Raw genomic sequence first — 19,486 nt, 5'->3', positions numbered from 1 at the left:
AAATAGTTATAGCAACAATTTGAAAATATATATAAGATTGTTTTTTATATTATTCAATTTTTTAAATATATTTTATAACAGTTTATATAACAGTCACAAGTTTACGTCTAAAAGTTTGGTTGGAATATTATATTTTTTTTTTTTATATTGTTGTATGATCACTTTTTTACTTGAACAATATCTTCATTGGATTAATCTGATTAAATCACATTTTAAAATTCTTTTTACAATACACTCATTAGTATCAAAATTTTGTTAGTATAGTTAACAGTCGATAAAATAATTTTTTATTAACTCTATTTTATGACGAGCAATTTTAACTGAATAGTGAATCCCCAGCTTTTTTTGTCGTTAACATCAAACGAGCATAAGTTACATTAAGTTAAGTCGATTTAACATTGAAAGACTATCCAACTTGTGATTAATCAATACTCCAAGATGGTACATTTTTTTATTCCAGTTGAGCAGATTTTTATTTATTTATTTATCATAATTTTCTAATTGCTTTCATTATTTCATGACACCTAGAGCACAGATGTGCATATATATATTTTTTTTTGTTAATTTAGTTTTTAAATTTAACAACAGTGTTATAGGAACGAATTTTACATAAAATTTTTATTCATTTTGCTATTTGTCATTTCATTGAAATCATTCGTTTTTGGTTTTGCTATAAAAAAATATAATTTTTCTCAATTAGCTAACGAAAAGATTATACTTTTTACAAGAAAAATTTGTTTGCTGGGTTTTGATAACATGATTCTATTTTTCTTTTCTTTTTTTTTTGTCTTTTATTTTTAATTATTATAACAATAATTTAATGTTGTGAATACAAAATTTATTTATTACCTTTTTTTTTTTTTGTTTATTTTTGTTGTATAATTTGAATGAATACGTTCCTAATTCACTGAGCTTTTTTTAAAAATATAAACACTTTTTTGTTTGTTCTCTATTTCATTAATTAATAATTTTTTTTATTTCATTTAAAATCTATGTATAAACGACCAACTAAGATATTCAATTTCGGACGCAATTGTTATACTGTTTTTTTTTTTTTGTTGAATAATTAATTATAAAAAAAAATCAAAAAAAGAAGTTAAAAAAAAAAAAAAACAATCAATTGACCCTGCTAAAAATTATTATTGTTTACATTTCCTCCAGTTGAAATAATATTCACTGTTTTAATTAAAATTGTCATTATAAAAATGTGGACGTTTATTGACACATTTAAGTAGAATATAATTCCCATTGACTTTTCAAAAAATTTATAATTTATTCTATAATAATTATCTCCTAACATCACTTTTTAACTTTTCTAATAATCATTAGAAAATAAAAACAAAAATATTATATTATTTATAAATTAATTGTTAAAGACCCAAGCATCAAATGTCAATATTGTCATTCAACAATTAAATATAAATATATATTTTTTCGAGTGTTTAATAAACGAAATTAAAAAGGTATGTTGATTAATATAAATACAAAATATTGTCACACCAATATCAACAACTATAAATCCATTCAGAATTTTTAAAAAATTCATTTTTTTTTTCTTCTAACATTTTTTCTATAATTATATTTTTGTTTTACGATAATAATAATACTCATGTGGTTTGGCAAATTAGAGGAAGAACAAATTGGTTTTAAAAAATAGACAAAAAAAAAATACATTTATACATTTTTCAAAAATTAGCTAAGAATATTCTCGTCATTTTTGTTTATCAATCTATAAAGCTACTTTCATGTTTTTTTTTTATTTATTTTTTGCGCATACTATGTCTTGTATATTTATTATTAAAAAAATCTAATAAATAAAAAATTTAAACTGCTAACAATTTGGCTCGGTGAATTTATTGGCATAATTTAGAAATTAATTTGACTTTGTTTTTGATTTTCGTTTTAAATCAAATCAATTTAATTTAACTCAAATTATTTTCTAAGCTTTTATTAATTGAGTTATTTACGTTTGATTTATCTCTGACAAATATCACGATGTAAATCTGGAGTAATTTTTTGATAATTTTGTTGGCAATCACGAAAATGTGATCTTACAAGTAATCCAAGACCAAGAAGAACAATAGGAAGACCAAGTAATGCACAAATCAATTCTCCAGTAACACCAGGTGACCAAATAATCATTGCTAAAATATAAAATAACAATTTATTATTTTAAATAATTAATTTTATTATTTTTTTCTTTACCTTTATTTGCATCAATATCCATTTTATAAATACTCCACCAAATACCAGTGAGTGGCAATGAAGTACTCATTGCTGCAACTGTAAAAACAGCACTTTCACACATTTCAAGAAAATTAACAGATGATATAAAAAATACAGTATATGAAAAAATAAATATCCATCCATGATTTGCAACATTTGAGCACGTAGTACCACCCCAAAAATGACACTTGAAACCATGTACAATTGTCTTGTACAAATCATTTGGACTTAAGCCCTGCAAAAATAAAGTGATGATAAAATGAAATAAAAAAATTCTAAATCAAATCAAAGAAAGTGGATATCAAAAAAGACACAAATGTACATTCAAAAAAATAAATATACTAAAGTTATTTCATTACCCTGCCGATTCCTGGCACAGTATCGATCCAACTGAATGCCAAAATGACAATAAAAGCAACGACATGAATGTGAAAAAGTGTCTTGAGTACTGGAGGTTTTGGATAGTGTTTTTGCTTTATTGTTGGATCAGGATCAGTAACGTGCAATAAACGACCACCTTCTTCCTCTGATCCTCTTCGTCTAATGTCACGTGATGACACCAATCTTGATACAGTATAAAGAAAAGAATTGTTTTGTATGGATAACATACGACAATTATTTCTTTGCTATAATAACAAATTTATAAATTAATTCATTTGAAATAAAAAATAATTTAAAAAAACATGTAATACTTACACCATTGCTAAAATGTACTTCCAATAGTGTAAAAAATAACGCAAATGTTGCAAGTGCTACAACATAAATAACAGTCCAAACAGCTCGAATACCCCATGTTCCTCTCAATGTCACAGCATGAGCTGGAACTTCACGACCTCTACAACGAAATTCATCACAAAGACCATAATCAACACTTATAAATAATCCAACAATAATTGTTGTGCTTGAAAATATTCGCTGCAAGCTCATCACTAAAATTAAAAAATAGTTAAACAATAGTAGTATAAATTATAATATTTTTGTTGAATATAAAAACTTACTTTTTCGTGAAAATATAAAATAATATACAAGAGAAAAAACAAGAGTTATGCCCTTGATGGGATCTTGTAGATGACAGAGTACTCGGTTTTGATCCAACGAGAGGTTCATGAGAATTCCAGCAAATGCGTATATAACACTTATCTTGACAAGACTGCAACGTGGAATTTTTATTCTCATGCTATTTGGTATGAGTGCTGGTGGTGGTGAGATCTTCTCGACAATGAAACAGATGACACCGAGGATACAGGTCATTGAAAATGCGGTGAAGAGTAATCCTAAAAAAAGATGAACCAAAAAAAGAAAATGTTAAGTGTGTAAATAAACACAAGAGCTGTACTTATTCTTTTTTTAATTTTTTTATTTATCAATATAAAGCATGAAAAAAAAATTATGAATGTGAACATGATCAATTGAATTGAAAAAAAAGTAGAGCAAAATGTAAAGTAAGAAATTGAATGATAGAAAAAAAAATAAATAAAAAATTTAATTTCAAAGTCTATTACAATAAAATCTTGGAGCTATTCGTGATATAACTACATAAAAAAAAATTTTTTCATTTATAAATATATTTGTTCAAGTTGAAAAATGTATTTATGTCAATGTAAATTTATAAAATATATTTTTATTGATGATATGATAATAAAAATATAATGACACTCGCACCTGCATATGCACTTGATGCTGCACTGATACTCTCATGATAGAGTGGATAGCTGATTATGGAGGCTGTGATTGAGACAATGACAATGCTGAGCGTGATGAGAAAAATAAAATTTTGCCAACAAGGTGAATCAATGTCAAACAACTTGTCTGATTGTTGATAAACTGGATACGTTGATTCTTCAGTATCAGTGTATTCTTCAATTTCAACATCACTTCCAGTTGTATAACGTAACTCTTCTTGATCATCGTCTTCCATCATTGTCTCCAATTTACTAGAAAAAAAAAAACAAATACCACAAGATGAAAAATACTCTTTGTATTGCATTTATACAATTTAAAATTGGGGTATACAATGAATTACGTGTGTGCTTAACTGTATTCAAGTCATGATTTATCTCAAAATATTTCATTCAATACTCACTGGTCATGATATTGTTTGTCATTTGTTAAGGTTTACAAATTAATCAGTCAAATATGATCTACACTTGTGGTATTTATGCTAATCAAAACTGAAAATTTTGATATCAAAGTTGGTTTGGTTTAGAAACTAATTCAATGAGATTTATTGATGATAATTTAGTTTAAAGTTTGAAATTATTATTAATATTCTTCAACAAAATAATTATCCAGGATATTATTCATCTCATTTTATGTTTATTGTCAATTTAAATTTGACTTATAATAATTTGAAATATATAAATTACATAAAATGACTAATGATAATTTAATTTTTTTCTTTATTTATCATTTCCTTTTTTATTTTTTTTTGTGAAAAGAAAATTATCTGTCTGGTTGGCTTTAAAAAAGGCTGACAGGTTTATAATGAATAAAAGAAAAAAAAAAATACCATTTGTCGAATAATGGATTTTAACCATTGACGAATAACTTTGAACAAAAAAAAAGTACGACGTTTAACGGATAGATGAATCACTAACCACCTTTGGTTAATTTACTAAGGCCTTTGTAAAATTTTCTATTAGAAAAAGTAAATTAACGAATGACTCTTTTTGTTTTTGTCTATTGAAAAAAAAAAAAAATAATAAAGAATCTACCCTCGTTTATTCTTTAAATTTATTTATTGATTTTTTTATTTACAAAATTTATTGAATTATAATAATAAAAAAGAGAAAAAAATTATTAAAATTCTGGATTTTTTTTTATCAACATTTTCTATTCAATTTTTTATACATTTGTTTATCCATTTTTTTTTTTTTTTTTTTTTTGATAGAAAATTTTATAAATAAAATTTATTAAACTGAAAAGAAAAAAAAAAAAATGCAAATTGAACTCTCGCATGTATAAACTTTGAAAATGATATCAATTTTTTACAATTTATTTTTTACCACAAAATAAAAACATAAAAAAAAGAGGAAATTTTATATTAGAATTCAAGAAGAGATTTTACAGGTGAACGAGCTTTTAGAACTATTTGTTCTACATAAAGTTTTTCGTGCATGCCAATAGCAAAAGTTTTTCTATGATCTTTCCCAACTTTTGTTGAATACAATAGACATCCTCAACTCATTAAACCAATTAATTTACTATTGTAAACATATTATGAAAATATATTTCGACAAATTTCCATTCGTAAATTTGTTGTTTAAACATTTTGTTAAACATAAACTTCCAAAATAAATTTACAATCCAATTAAAAAAATAAAAAACATTCAAGTAAAAAGACAAAAAAAAAACAATTTAATTTTATCAAAATGTCTTGTCGAAATTCAATCAATCACTTATCTCGAGTCAACGAATTTTCCTTTGTCTGACCAATAAAGACACAACTACTTAACTCCCACTGTTTTTATTTATTTATTTTTTTTTTATGTACCACATGAATATGACAATAGATCATTTTTTTATAAAAAATACTTTGTAAAAGATTGATAATTTATTATAAAAAGAAAAAAGTTATTTGTGTCAATGACAATAGTGATGTGCATTTTATGATTTTTTTTTTGCTCTTACCGTTGTTCTTTTTTCTTGGTGGTTGAGGGTGAACCTAACCTGACGACGCCCCAAGATTACAACACACACGTAGCTATTGTTAAATTAAAACAACAATCGATCCACTTATTCACTAGTTCAATCATTAAAATTAATATATAAATTAATACAATTTTCAATTGAAATAAATTTTAAATGTTTGTAATTGTGTAATATGGAAGATAATGAAAACGAAACACGTCACATTGCGCTTTAAAGCGTCGATGCTCCCAGGGTTGCTGTTTTTTTTTTTTCTTTTATTTTTTTCATCCCTTATTTATCTTCTTTTTCCCTCCTATCTACTGCTAATTCAATGCGCATGAATCAGCGCATGAGCATTGTACAATTTGTGCTTTTCCTTTTTTTATTTTGTTTTTTTTTTTGAATAATTATTTTTGCAATGCATACTTTTCAAGCTTTTTTATCTCACGATGATTATAATTCAAAGAGAAAGTAAAAGATCAAATTTCTATGATTTTTTAAATACTCTGTCAATCAAAGGGTTGAAAATTAAAATTTAAAATATGATTTATTATTCTAAAAATGTTTTGTATATTAACTATGAAAATTTAAAAATAGAAAAATCTGGATCATCTTGACAGCAATAACACGTCACTGGATTTTTAATTTAACTGATTACATGATCAGCCAGTTGTGCTTATTTATTTGTACATGTAGATGTTAATGTTACGACCTAGTTTTGATTTAAACTTTTTATTAAAACTTATTTATTTTTTTTTTCTATGTATATTTTTTTTACATAATAATAATAATAACAATTATTATTATTATTTAAATAAAATTACAGTTCAATTGATATAACCAGATTGCTGTTTTGTTTTTTTTTTTAAATTGAATATATATTTATTAAATTATTACAAGTATTATATTTTAAAAGTTTTAAAAAAAAAATCATTACCTATAAATTTTAAGTAACTATAAAAAAAATTTTTAGATAGTTCAAATGAGCTTTTGGAATTAAAAGAAATTAAAAGATTAACTTTACTTTGTAATTCTTTTTTGGATAACAAATTGACATAGACAAATTAATTTATAAATTAAAAAATTTGTAAATAATGAATTAATTTAATTTTTGTTATTTAATTTATAATTATATTTATATTAATATTCAAATTGTATTTGTTTTTATTAAAATTGTCTTTTGTTTATCACTGAAACCCCAATGGGAATCAATAAGAAGTAGGTTAATACGATCAAGCAATGTAGATGAGACTTCCTTGGCCAATACACAACACTATATTTAAACTCGTAATTCACATCTGCGCTATACTATATTACTTGTGATGAATCTCACTACTTTTTTTTTTTTGTTTCTTCTTTTATTATTATTTTTTTATTTCCATATAAACAGGCCTGACGTTGAGGCACTTAGTATTTTATAAATATACAATTATTTTTCAAACAGTTTTCAAATATATTTTGACGTCAAAATTTCTATTTAATTATTTTTCATTTGAAATATTAAATTTGCAATAAATAAAATAAATAAAACACCTATAATTTTTTACTATAATTTTTATAAATAAAGCTTATAAATTTTTCATGTAAAAAAAATTTTTTAAACAGCAATAAAACATACCTATGCAATTCAAAACTAAAGAAAAAAAAAGCTTTTGTCGTTTAAAAAAATGCCCAAATAAGAAGTGAATAAAAAAAAAAAAATAGAAATTGAATGCTTTTACAATTTTACACATGCATTTGATCCTTTTTATACATTTATTTTTATTTATTATATAAAAAATTGAAAAGCTCAGTTGCACCGTTTTATGATTGTATGCAATGTATGATTGTTTAAAAGTATTTTTTTTTTATAAATATAAATCTATTTACCAATATTGTATATTAATGGTTATACATATTTTTGCATTCTTTTATTGTTTATTTTTATGAATGACATACAATATTACTCTTTTGATATTTTTAATTTTTAAATATTTTAAAAACATTATTTATTCATATTATCATTACTCTTATTATTTATTTTATTTAAATTTAAAAAAATAATTCTGAATAGCCAGTCTACATAACACTTTTATTCTAGACACATGTTTTATTATTATTATTATTATTTTTATGGCCTTAAACTTGGAGCCTTGTCAGTCGTTTGAAATCAATGATTCGTCCTCAGTGTTATTGAGCTTGTTGTACAGCCACAAATGTGACATTGTAAACTGTTTGTTAGACACGGGTCAATTTTATTTAACGTACCATGACGCCAGCAGTGATAATAAAAATATAATTAACTGCACTCTAATAAATCTTTAAGTACTAGAACAACAAAATTGAATATACAAAAAAAAAAAAATATTTAAAAATGATATTTAATTTTTGTTGTGTAATTTTGGTGATTGTAGTTGTAATATAAAACTGTACAAGAAATTAAATTATCTGCTGGTTGAATTATTATATAGATAATTATGAGGGCTATTTTGAAAAAAAATAAAATATTTAGGATCCACTTGATTTCGATGGTGGCGTCGACCCGTCGACTCGACAACTCGACGCCGCTATCACCGAAGTTGAAAATTTCTCAGTCAGTGCGCGGCATTCATGTGAGACGGTCCACATTTTGTTCGTTCAATTTATTTATTCGTAAAATATTAAACATCAACATAATTAAAATTTCTATAAAAAAAAAAAATTTGAAAATTAATTTTGTTTATGACAAAAAAAATTGTTTTTGTTTTTTTTTTTCTAATAAATTTCTAATGAATTTCTAAGTAATGTTTGAGTGAAAAATTAAAGTCAAAAAAACAATATATCATAAGAAAAAAAAAATAATAAAATATTAATAAATAAATAAATTTAAAAATCGTTGAAAATTTAAGTAAGAAAAATTTTCAATGTAATTGGCAATCAAAATTGAATGATCAAAAAAGTTGGATAATAAAAATAAAATATTGATATATATATATTGAACTGTGAGAAAAAAAAAAAAGTGATTGATGAGAAAGAGTTGCAATGCACTATCAGATATTCACTGTGTCTTGTGAAAAAAAAATTGCATTTAATTTAAATAAATTTTTATTATCGCGAGAAAAAGTTAATTTTATCAAATATACAACGTAGAATCAAGGTAATAAACCAATTATTTTGTAAAGCATTTTAAAAAAAATTTAATTTTATGCTATAAATTAGTTTGATCGATTCAAATTCAGCATGAATTCTTGTCTTTTAAAATTATTAGCTTTAAAATTTCCATATGTTTCTCAACTCCCACAACACAATCGCACTTTCATTGCTGATAATAGCAATCAAGTTACCTCGGAATTTCTCATTTGTATCAAATTTAATATACATATTTTTTATTCCCTATTTTCTCAACAAAAGAAAAAGTCAATTTCATGCAGAAATTTATTCCGTGAAGTAATATAAATACTTATATAAAATTCAAAACAATATTAATAAAAAAAAAAAAAAAAAAATTATGAAAAACGCAAGTTACCTTTAAGTATTTTATAATAATAATTATAACAAAATTATAATGTAAAAATCTCGTATCAGTGACCGTGCTCTTGCAATTGTTGAGTGTACATAAAATTGCACATTTGTAAAATCGATTGAATTAATAATCATCGACCTTGTACGTTTTTATGTTGAAGGGGTTGCTAGTCGACAGTAGTATTAGTCAATTTTTGATCGGACATCCGCTCACATTATGCGACAAACTTTCTGGCATTATTCAAAATCGACCCCAGTTAATATTTTCGCATTCACTGATATTATCGCGACTCACACAAAATCATTAATTAATAATATTAATGAACAATCGATTGAACAACCATTTTCAACATTCAATCACCATGAAAAAAAAAAACCTTCGATCCCCTTTTTTTTTCATTTCCAAATTTCATTATTTATTACTGATTCAATCTAACAAAAAGTTAAATAATAATAGAGGACAAAAATAACAGAATTTATTTTTATATATATATTTTTTTTTTTTTTGTATTGAAGGCGAGGAAGTTTCCATTGTCAAACGTAATGAATGACAATGTTAAACATGCTGATTGAGTTTTATGAACTGGAATTTTTTCCTTCAATGGGTCAATAAAATTAAATAATAATTCTGACACAAATACATTCATGAAAAAAAATAAAATAAAGGGAAAATAATAAATTATTAAAAGTGAAAAAAGATTTCATAAGTCAGACATATCAGGTGTGTTTTGTTGGCTCAAGTACCGGCTCTTTATTTTTTCACCTACACAATAAATCATAAAGACTTGAAATTTTTATTTTCTATTTTGATCAGTATATACATTAAAATACAAAACACTTGTCTAACATAATTATACTATAACGACATTGAAATAAAATAGAAAATTACATTTAGAAAAACGGTAACGCTATTGGCACTCAATACGGGGGAATTTACGGGGACATTTATACAGGTAACGAGAAAATTTACGGTAAACATAGCCACCGTTGTATGTGTAGGACTGATTACATTGTGTGTGAAACCCGTAAATGTCCCCGTATTTCCCGTAAATTTCCCCGTATGAGTGCCAATAACGATTTCGTTAGAAAAATTGTGTAGTTTTTTTTTTTTTTTTTCAAGTTTGATTGATGTAATCGAATTTATTATTATTTTGTGAGTCAAAGTTAATTTTTTTTTCATTAAAAAGTTAATAACTATTCACTATTCAATTGAAAAATATCAAATTTACTATACGTAAATTATTTTATTTAAAATTGATATGATTTATTATAAAAAAAAATGCAACTGAACAAAAAAAGTTTTGCTTATTAAATATTTAGATTTAATTCAAGATATCAGATAAATTGATAAGTAAATTTTTATAAGAATTATTTCGCATCATAGTGTCCCATGTGATGCAACTTGTGATTTCCCAGTTGAATAAAAAAATGCAGTAACATACACAATATATAAATAAATATAAAATATTCCATCAAGTTTAAAAATAGTTTGATAAAATTTGTGATATATTTATTAAAATATTGAAGTCTTCATAAATCAATATATACTTTTTAAATATTAATCATATTGTCAGGTATAAATAACATAATCCTCTGATGCTATTTCATTGTATTCATTTAATTATATAGTATATTTTGGTGAGTGTGTACACTTGATCCTTCGAGAAATAATTAATTTGATAAGATGAGTAGAGAGAGATATGGGTCATGGTCAAGTTTAATCATCAAGAATATTGCATCAATATCATTGTCAACAGTAAACAAATAAATATTTATATACTCTTATTTATCAAATTACTAATGAAAATAAAATTAATCCAATAAAATTATTTTTTTTTTTTTATCGATTTAACTATCAATTTGTTATTGTGTTCATTCAGTCTTTAAATTTCATTAATATTTCATTAATTAATGTAAAACCAACTTTAACTCATTATATTTCAAAAATTTCATCAATCATTTTTTTTTTTTTTTTTTCTATTTTTAATAGGAAAAATAATAATTGAAATTGCTAACAATTAACAGCTGGATTGTTATTATTATTCCCTTTTTTTTCAAATATAAAAATTGCAATTAAAATATATATACAAATAAAGAATAATTAAAATTGAATAAAATAATTAAAATTAAAATGAAAATTGAAGTTTATAAAATGTATTATAAGGTTGAGCAAGGTAGACATTTAACTATGATACTTTGGTGTTGTATGAACTCAAAGAGGAAGTTAGCTGCGTGACTGAGCAACTTTCATTCTCTTATTTTACAACCTCCTACCATCAACTACCTCGTTATCGTTATTATCGTTATTTCCCCTGTCTTGATTAACCCAATTCGCCTTTTTCCGCATCTCCTTATATTTTTTTTTTCTTTTGTTTTAAGAATAAAAATTGTGGCTTGATATATCGTTTATTAAAAATATATACAATTATTATTTATTATTTATTATTACAACAAGTCATTGAACATAAACCTAAAATTACTCAGTTTAATAACATAAATTTTATCAATTTTAATTAATTATTAGTAATCATTTTTTTTTACATTTTAACCTTTCAAATTAAATGACCTTTATGTAAAATTTTTTTTCTAAAAATAAATATATATATTATTTTATTTTCATTAATTTTCATTGAGGTATATTTTTTTTTTTTTTGATTAATAATTCAATAGCATATTTATGGATTATTTTTTTATTAAAATTATTATCTGTGTCATCTGAAATTTCAATGTAACTCATCCATGAATTTATAATGAGCTTCCATCATATTTGTCATTTAATTATTATATAGAAAAAATAAAAAAATCTTCTTGGGTCTTTCAGCTTTCATGTGATCAATCAATTTTGTAATATAAGATATTAATTTTTTTCATTATTATACTGATAAAAATAATTTATTCATAAAGTTTAAATTTTTTTGTGATGACTTACTTTGTTTTGGGGCTATCGAAATTGTATATATTATTATTTTTATTTTTTTACTTGTAACTTATTCAAGTTATTAGCTAAATAGTTGTTGAAAAAAGAAAAAAAAATAATCAACGTGGAAATTTTTATTTTAAAACTTTGTCAACTAGTTTATTTATAAAGAAAAAAAAAATATTTTTTTTTATACTTTATATTTAGAATATAAATATTTTTATTCAAGTTTTTTTATTTCTGTTATCATTTTAAAAAATATCATTGAATTTTAATTTTTTCACAGATATTTAAATTAAAAAAAAAGATATTATTTTTATGAAATGTCGATAATAAAAATACGTCTATTAATTTGGAAGCCCTGATATTATTTTATCTGAAAATAAATTCAAGACAGATTGAGCTTTTTCGGCTCCTCAGCTTACGTAGAAAAATTTTACTTGAAATTATTTTCAACGAATAAATTTACGTATCATTTAAATTTAATTTTTTTGAAATTAAAATTAGGGGAGGTTTTTCGCTATTTGCATTTTTTATGTATTTTTTAAAATGATATATCATTCAAATAATCCTGTACATTTTTTATACAAACAGTACTTAATTCCATTGATATTTTATTATAGCATTTTTATGAGACTCATATATTTTGATAGTTTTTCGATTCTACTTAACTAACAAAGTGTCAATTATTCATCTATAATATTAGCTTGAATAAAGTTCAGTTATTAACTGTTATACACTTGCATTTAATCCCTTCAAAATATCACATTCATTCATGATTTAATATAGCAGTCATAATCTTGATTAAATTGACGATAATCTTTAGTGATTCATTTCAAGAATAAGGTTCGTGTTTATATCCGTAAAAAAAATCACAATGATATTTCAGACACACAGAAAAATAACATCCAGGAAAAAAAAAACAAAATTCCAACTTTATTTTTCATAAAGAAAAAATTTATTACTTCATGATGAAGTATTTTTTTTTTTCGTATTTTTTATTAATATATTTTTTTTTCTCCTTTTTTATTAAATATAATTTTATATTTCACACGAAAATGTACAATATACCTACATTTTAAAAAAAAAAAAAAAAAAAAAAAAAAATACTTTCTTCTATTATCCATGATAATTATTTTTTAATGAACATATTTAACTATATTTTTATCAAAAAAAAAAAAAAAAAAAAATCTATTGCCATTAATCATTCAACAACAACGAGACAATTCTTCTGTCCACAGTACTTTGTCGAAATAATCCACGAGTTATTTATGATTCTTTTTTTTATCTAGAAATAAAAGTGTAATAAATAGACTCGTTTTATTCAATTGTTACTAAAAAAAAAAAATAAAATAATAGAACAATAATATTAGAAATAAAAAAATAAAAAATAACAACAATCGCGATCATTATGATAAATAAAATTTCTTGGAAATGAATAGACAAGGTGTTGAAATTATTCTGGTGTAAAAATTTTCACACACAAAATACTGTTTGTTTACTAAAACAAGTGGTTAACCATTAACGTCGCTATTATTTATGAATATTCGGTGCATTCTTCTGTTAAATTAGATTTACTCACTGAAAATTTTACTGCAATTTCTTAAATGTGTATAAAATTTTTCTGGGTCAGCGTAAAAGCAAAAAAAAAAAAAGGTAAAAAAATATATTGATGAAAGAAAAAAAAAGAAAAAAAAAACAACTTCATCGACGTTTTTTCATTTTTGCTATTTATACGCCGTTTTTTTTTTTTTTTTTTCGTGTTGAAAGATCAGTAGATTGCTTGTAAAGCTGACGTGATCTTATTTTCTATTGCAACAGTGCAGAGTTTCGTCTTTAATCACTCCATTCCACTATCATCATGTTTTTTTTCACAGTTTTTTTTTGAAAGGTTATATGTACAGAGAAGTTAATGGTTCATGGACCATTTGCTAGACATATGTTGAACAAAGAAATGGAAAAAATAAGAGAGCAAAACGAGTCCTTTATGTATCTTACCTAAAATTTTAAATTTAATTTATCAATAAAATTCAAAATAAACAAGTAGTTATATATTTTTATTTACTTGAAATTATTGAATGATTTTTTTCAAATTGTTTATTTTTCATTATAAAATAACAAATTGAAAATTGAAACCTTTTTTTAATTTAATTTCTTTTTTTTTCATTTTTTTTTTTCACAAATTATTCTTTTATATAATCAATCAGTAGAAGGAGATTAATTTTCTTTTGTAAATACGCTAAAATATGATTTTCTTTCTTATCATAATATTATAATCGTATTTGAATTTTTTTTTTCTTATTAAAAAGAAAAAAAAGGTTGATATATCAAAGAAGCTTCACGATGATAATATAACCAGGACTTTTCGAGGTTTTTAAAATTTTCACAAAGAATATTTAAAATGATTCAGGGCTAAAAAGCTTTATATACAGTATAATATATGTCATGTATTTTTTGTTATATATGTATAATATTAAATATATTTTTTTTTTTCATTTCAGAGGTGGTAATAATGGAGTAACAACTCCATAGTTCGAGGCCAGACAGCTTGGCTTTCGGATAAACGTTTAAAATATAAAAAAAATTGAGAAAAACCAAAAAAAAAAAGAATAAAAAAGCATCATTTTTTCCTTTTTGAGTTGAATCCTCAAAAGTAAAAAAAAGTCTATATTTTTAAAATAATAAAAAATGGAAAAATTTGGAGTTGCCAAAAAGAATGGAACCAAGATTGAGTCTGCGAGGAAGTCGACGCAGTCATCAGGTACGTTTTCATATTTTGTAATTAAAAAATCCATTTTTTCTACTTTAAATAAATATAGTTTACCTGATGAAAATAAAAAAGTATACAAAAGTGGAAAACCTATAATGGAAAGTAAAATAATATCAATATTAATATAAAAGAATAAAAAAAAATGTAAATGATTACGTCGATTGGAAGCGATAAAATGTTTCCGGTAAGATTAGAATTGGCATGAACTTGCTATTGCAATAGTCGTAATACCTCGACCATGACAGACACGAGGGAACACGATTACAGAATGTGCGATAAGTTGATTAGAGTCTCTTGCTATCGATCAAGTCAATTGTATAAATTCTCCAGCGGACATTTCAAGTATATATCATTCACACTTTGATGTATACAAAAATATCATCTTGCAAGACTGCAGTGCTACATAACTTGAATTTATTTTATTGATTTACTATTGAAAAAAAAAAAATAAATAAAGTTATATAAATCTCAAATAAAATACGGTAACGCTATTGGCACTCACTACGGGGGAATTTACGGGGACATTTATACAGGTTACGAGAAAATTTACGGTGAACATAGCCACCGTTGTATGTGTAGGACTGATTACATTGTGTGTGAAACCCGTAAATGTCCCCGTATTTCCCGTAAATTTCCCCGTATGAGTGCCAATAACGATTTCGAATAAAATCGGTTTCTCTCAAGATTTTTTAATTATTATTTTTTTTTAAATTTAAAACTTTTACATTTAAATTGTTTTTTTTGTTTCTTTTCTTTTTACTATTTCAACTATATTGATGATTGATTCTTTTCCATGATATTAGAAAAAATTAATCGATAAAAAAATTACATGCGCAATAACAAATTTAATTTATTATTGGTAAATTTATTTTAACTGTTAGATTTTTTTTTTTAATTTGTTAAAAAATAAACAATGAAACAACGAGTTTTTAAGTGGTTTTTCAAGGCTATAAAATTGGTAAATAATTATTGGTTAACGACTATCAATTGTTCACTCGATGAATGAATTGTGTACGTTAAATTTACCACGAAATATCACTTATGTCCGAAATTGCATCATACTAGACTTGATAAATTTCCATAAATTGAACCAACCCAGTGTCAGCTAATAAATTTCAATATTCCATAAACATGGTTTTTAATATATATTAAAATACAAAATAATCGTAAATATACTTAAATCACCAATTCAATTTTATATAAAAAATTTAAATACCAAAATTTCGAAAACAAAATAAATTTTCAAGTTACACAATGATATTTATGGGTTCAATTATTTTATGATATTTATATCTACAAATAGATTGAAAAAAAATATCTAACAAGTGTATCCATAAAAATTAAATGGATACAATAAAATTCTAGATATTATTGACGATAGAAAAATTGAAAAGAAAAGAAAAAAAAAAAACTCCAATAAATAATAATAATAATAATGAAAACAAAAAACATTCGTATGACAAAATAATTCTGTTTAAATTAGAAATATCATTCTGTCGTATATTTCTCTGCCCCTTTGTGCAAAACTAGTAAATATACACATGAATAATATTTCCGCTGACAAAAGAATGCATTTTTTTTTTTTTAAATAAATTTTATTATATAAAAAAAACAAATAAAAATAAAAATTACGTAACTAAAAAAATACATACTGGAGTGCGTTTAGAACATGTTGAAATCGATTTTGTGTAGGATACTTTGGTTATAATAATTGCAGAGTTGGTACTGCTATTTGAGTTGATAATATGATTATCGGGACATCTGGCTTGCCCGTATGGTACTTGCATGTCAGTTTAGTTGTCAGTTTGTTACACAATTGACGCTATATTTCCTGGTACAAGTAAACATTTTATTATCAAGGTTTTTTGTTTTTTTAAATATTATTTATAATAAATAAATCACAACAATAAAAATAATAATATATCAAAATAAAAACTGACATTAAATTTAATGTATATCAATCAGTTATTATAAAAAATTTCATAGGTATTTAATTTTTTTTCTACTGTTCATGATCTGACAAATGACAATAATTAATGTTGTTCAATGAAATTGTCTACTTGGATATTTATGATTGCATAAGCATATGTAGTGGTCAACTGGCTATCATGTGTCATACAGTCATACACAAGTGTGCATTATGAATTGCCATATGACCCTGTAAAACTGGAGAAGAAAACTACCAGTGTACTAATGTAACCAACTAATGACAACAACCACATTTAACTTGATAATACAAGCTTGGACCACTGAAAATAAAGCTTGACTTTATTTTTTTTTTATTTTTTTGTGCGACAACAAGACAAATCGTGGCTTTTATACAAAAGTTATATTTTATTTTCATCATACTTTATTTAATTGTTATATTATATTTGATTGTTTTTTATTATTATTTTGTCAGTTGAAATTTAATCTATATTAATAGTGTCATGTTTTGGTTTATTTATGTCCATACTTTATTGGAGTATTTAATTTAAATCAGAATTTCTGTATATTTAAATATTGAACTGATAAATTTAACATATCACTTGCACTGTTTTATCTGATGGAATTTTTAATACTCAATTATTATTAATTTTTTTTTTTTGAGAATTTAATTATCGATTTTATACTTAAATTAAACAGATGCTTGATTGAATGAAAATATTTTGCTAATTAATCCAATTTTATCTGATGGTATTTAAAGTAAAAATGATATTTATCTGAATTTTTAATTTTATAAAAATGTGGAAAACAGATTTTGATAATTAATTTATAACGAGCTGGAATATTTCACAATGATAAACAAGAGTTTTTTTTTTAATTAATAATATTTAGTGATGTATATTTTTTTGTTTTTAAATATTTTTTAATTTTTTAAAAAACGTGAAAATGATAAATTTTATATTTACTACTACTTTATTACAAATACAATTGAGATGATAATTTTGTATAGGTATAAAAAAAAGTAAAAATTTAAAACAAAGTCACGTATAAACTCTCAATTGCAATTGCAACTTTGTTATTCACACCTGGATCGAGCTACAAATTTAATTTACAAAATAATGTATATGTATATAAACATCACGTACAATACAAGTTCTATGTTTTTACCCAATAAAATTGTACCATTTTTTCAAGAATATATAAATTATTGTTAATTAAAAAAATTATCTATTTTAATTGATCATTTAAAGAAGACTATTTTTAATTTAACAGTATACAAATATTTTGACAAAATCATTATTTTTTGATGGTTTAAATGACATGCACAATTTCTTTATAATTTCAAAATGTATTAAGTGTTTCCGATACGTTATGCAAGCAGTCGGAAAGCATCTGCGAAATCTAAAAACGACTTTGTTTGATTGACTGATGCATTCAACGTACATATGAGACGAAAAAATAAAATAAAATAAAGAGTAAATCCACTCTCAAGCACACACCATGCAAAAAAGATTTCAGATGTTTTCTAGAATAAAAAAATAAAAAAATAAGAAATAAAAATTGAAAAGCATTGCTTTGTATAAGATGACGTATCTCAAGTGGAAAAATATATACGTTTCATTTTGTTCTCTATTGAGCTTAGTTTTTATTTTGTTTTTTTTTATTGAGTACTTTATGAATAAATATTGAGCTTTTATAAATAAAATACAAGTTTTTTTTTTTTCTTAACTATACCTACAAAACAAATTCATGTGCTTTTAATATTGATAATAATAAAAATAATATAATAACTTGATTTATATTTAGTAATATATTATAAATATAGAAAAAAAAATATATTATTTTTCATTGTTAAAAAATTATTATAGCGTAAATATTGAAAACCTCAATGAAATTATAAAAAGAAAAAACAAAAAAAACTTTTTTAATATATTTTCTATTCATAAAAATAATGTTTTGATGTTGAAGATTAATTTTTATATCGTTGAAATTTTATGAATTATTTATTTTATAAAATAGAATAGGGTAATGTGTACTTTTAACTGAGATTACTATTAATATATATATATAAATTTTATGACTTTTTGCTGTCATTAAAGCGTGCTAATATTGACGTGCAGTTTATGCAGTTTAAAATGATTCAACATGTTGCTTTAAAGCTCGTCTAAAGATAGAATACAAGATGCTTTATGTGATTGTTGAAGCGTGATTATATCGAAGCTGATCATTTGAGCGTTAAAGCTTTCACAAATATATATAGACATGTTGATAAATAAAATATAAAAAATTTATAGATAAATATCATGTACTTGTTTAAAGCGTAAATACAAATAATAAAAAAAGCTTAAAAAAAAAACAGAGTGTAAATAAAGGATAAATGGATATTCAAATTTGTGAGACAAAAAATATTTGTTTTTCCATAAAATAGCCTTTTTATTGTACAATATATTCAGCTGTTATTTAAATATATATTATACAGATCTTTATGTGTTAAAAAAAAAATAGAATAAGTGATTTATATTTGTTGGCCTGCCGTT

The 19,486-nt window shown here is 23.3% G+C and overlaps 1 protein-coding gene across 2 annotated transcripts; it reads right to left on the bottom strand.

Annotated features, from left to right (window-relative positions):
• Positions 1–368: 368 nt before the first annotated feature.
• Positions 369–6,115, bottom strand: LOC122858982. 2 transcript variants are annotated; one of them, XM_044162271.1, is made up of 7 exons: positions 5,857–6,115; positions 3,889–4,160; positions 3,225–3,500; positions 2,923–3,155; positions 2,586–2,852; positions 2,206–2,461; positions 369–2,144 (listed from the first exon to the last, which is right to left on the bottom strand). In XM_044162271.1, the coding sequence occupies exons 2-7, from the start codon at positions 4,145–4,147 to the stop codon at positions 1,975–1,977; spliced, it is 1,461 nt and encodes a 486-aa protein (XP_044018206.1). In that variant the 5' UTR covers positions 4,148–4,160; positions 5,857–6,115; the 3' UTR covers positions 369–1,974. The 2 variants fall into 2 exon arrangements, with proteins under 2 accessions (XP_044018206.1, XP_044018205.1); XM_044162270.1 differs by lacking the exon at positions 5,857–6,115 and adding an exon at positions 4,310–4,480 and having other exon boundaries at positions 1,834–2,144.
• Between the last annotated feature and the right edge of the window lie 13,371 nt (positions 6,116–19,486).

This window comes from Aphidius gifuensis, linkage group LG6, assembly GCF_014905175.1.
Source record: "Aphidius gifuensis isolate YNYX2018 linkage group LG6, ASM1490517v1, whole genome shotgun sequence".
NCBI classification, from domain to species: domain Eukaryota; kingdom Metazoa; phylum Arthropoda; class Insecta; order Hymenoptera; family Braconidae; genus Aphidius; species Aphidius gifuensis.
This window is presented reverse-complemented; position numbering and strand designations above follow the sequence as displayed.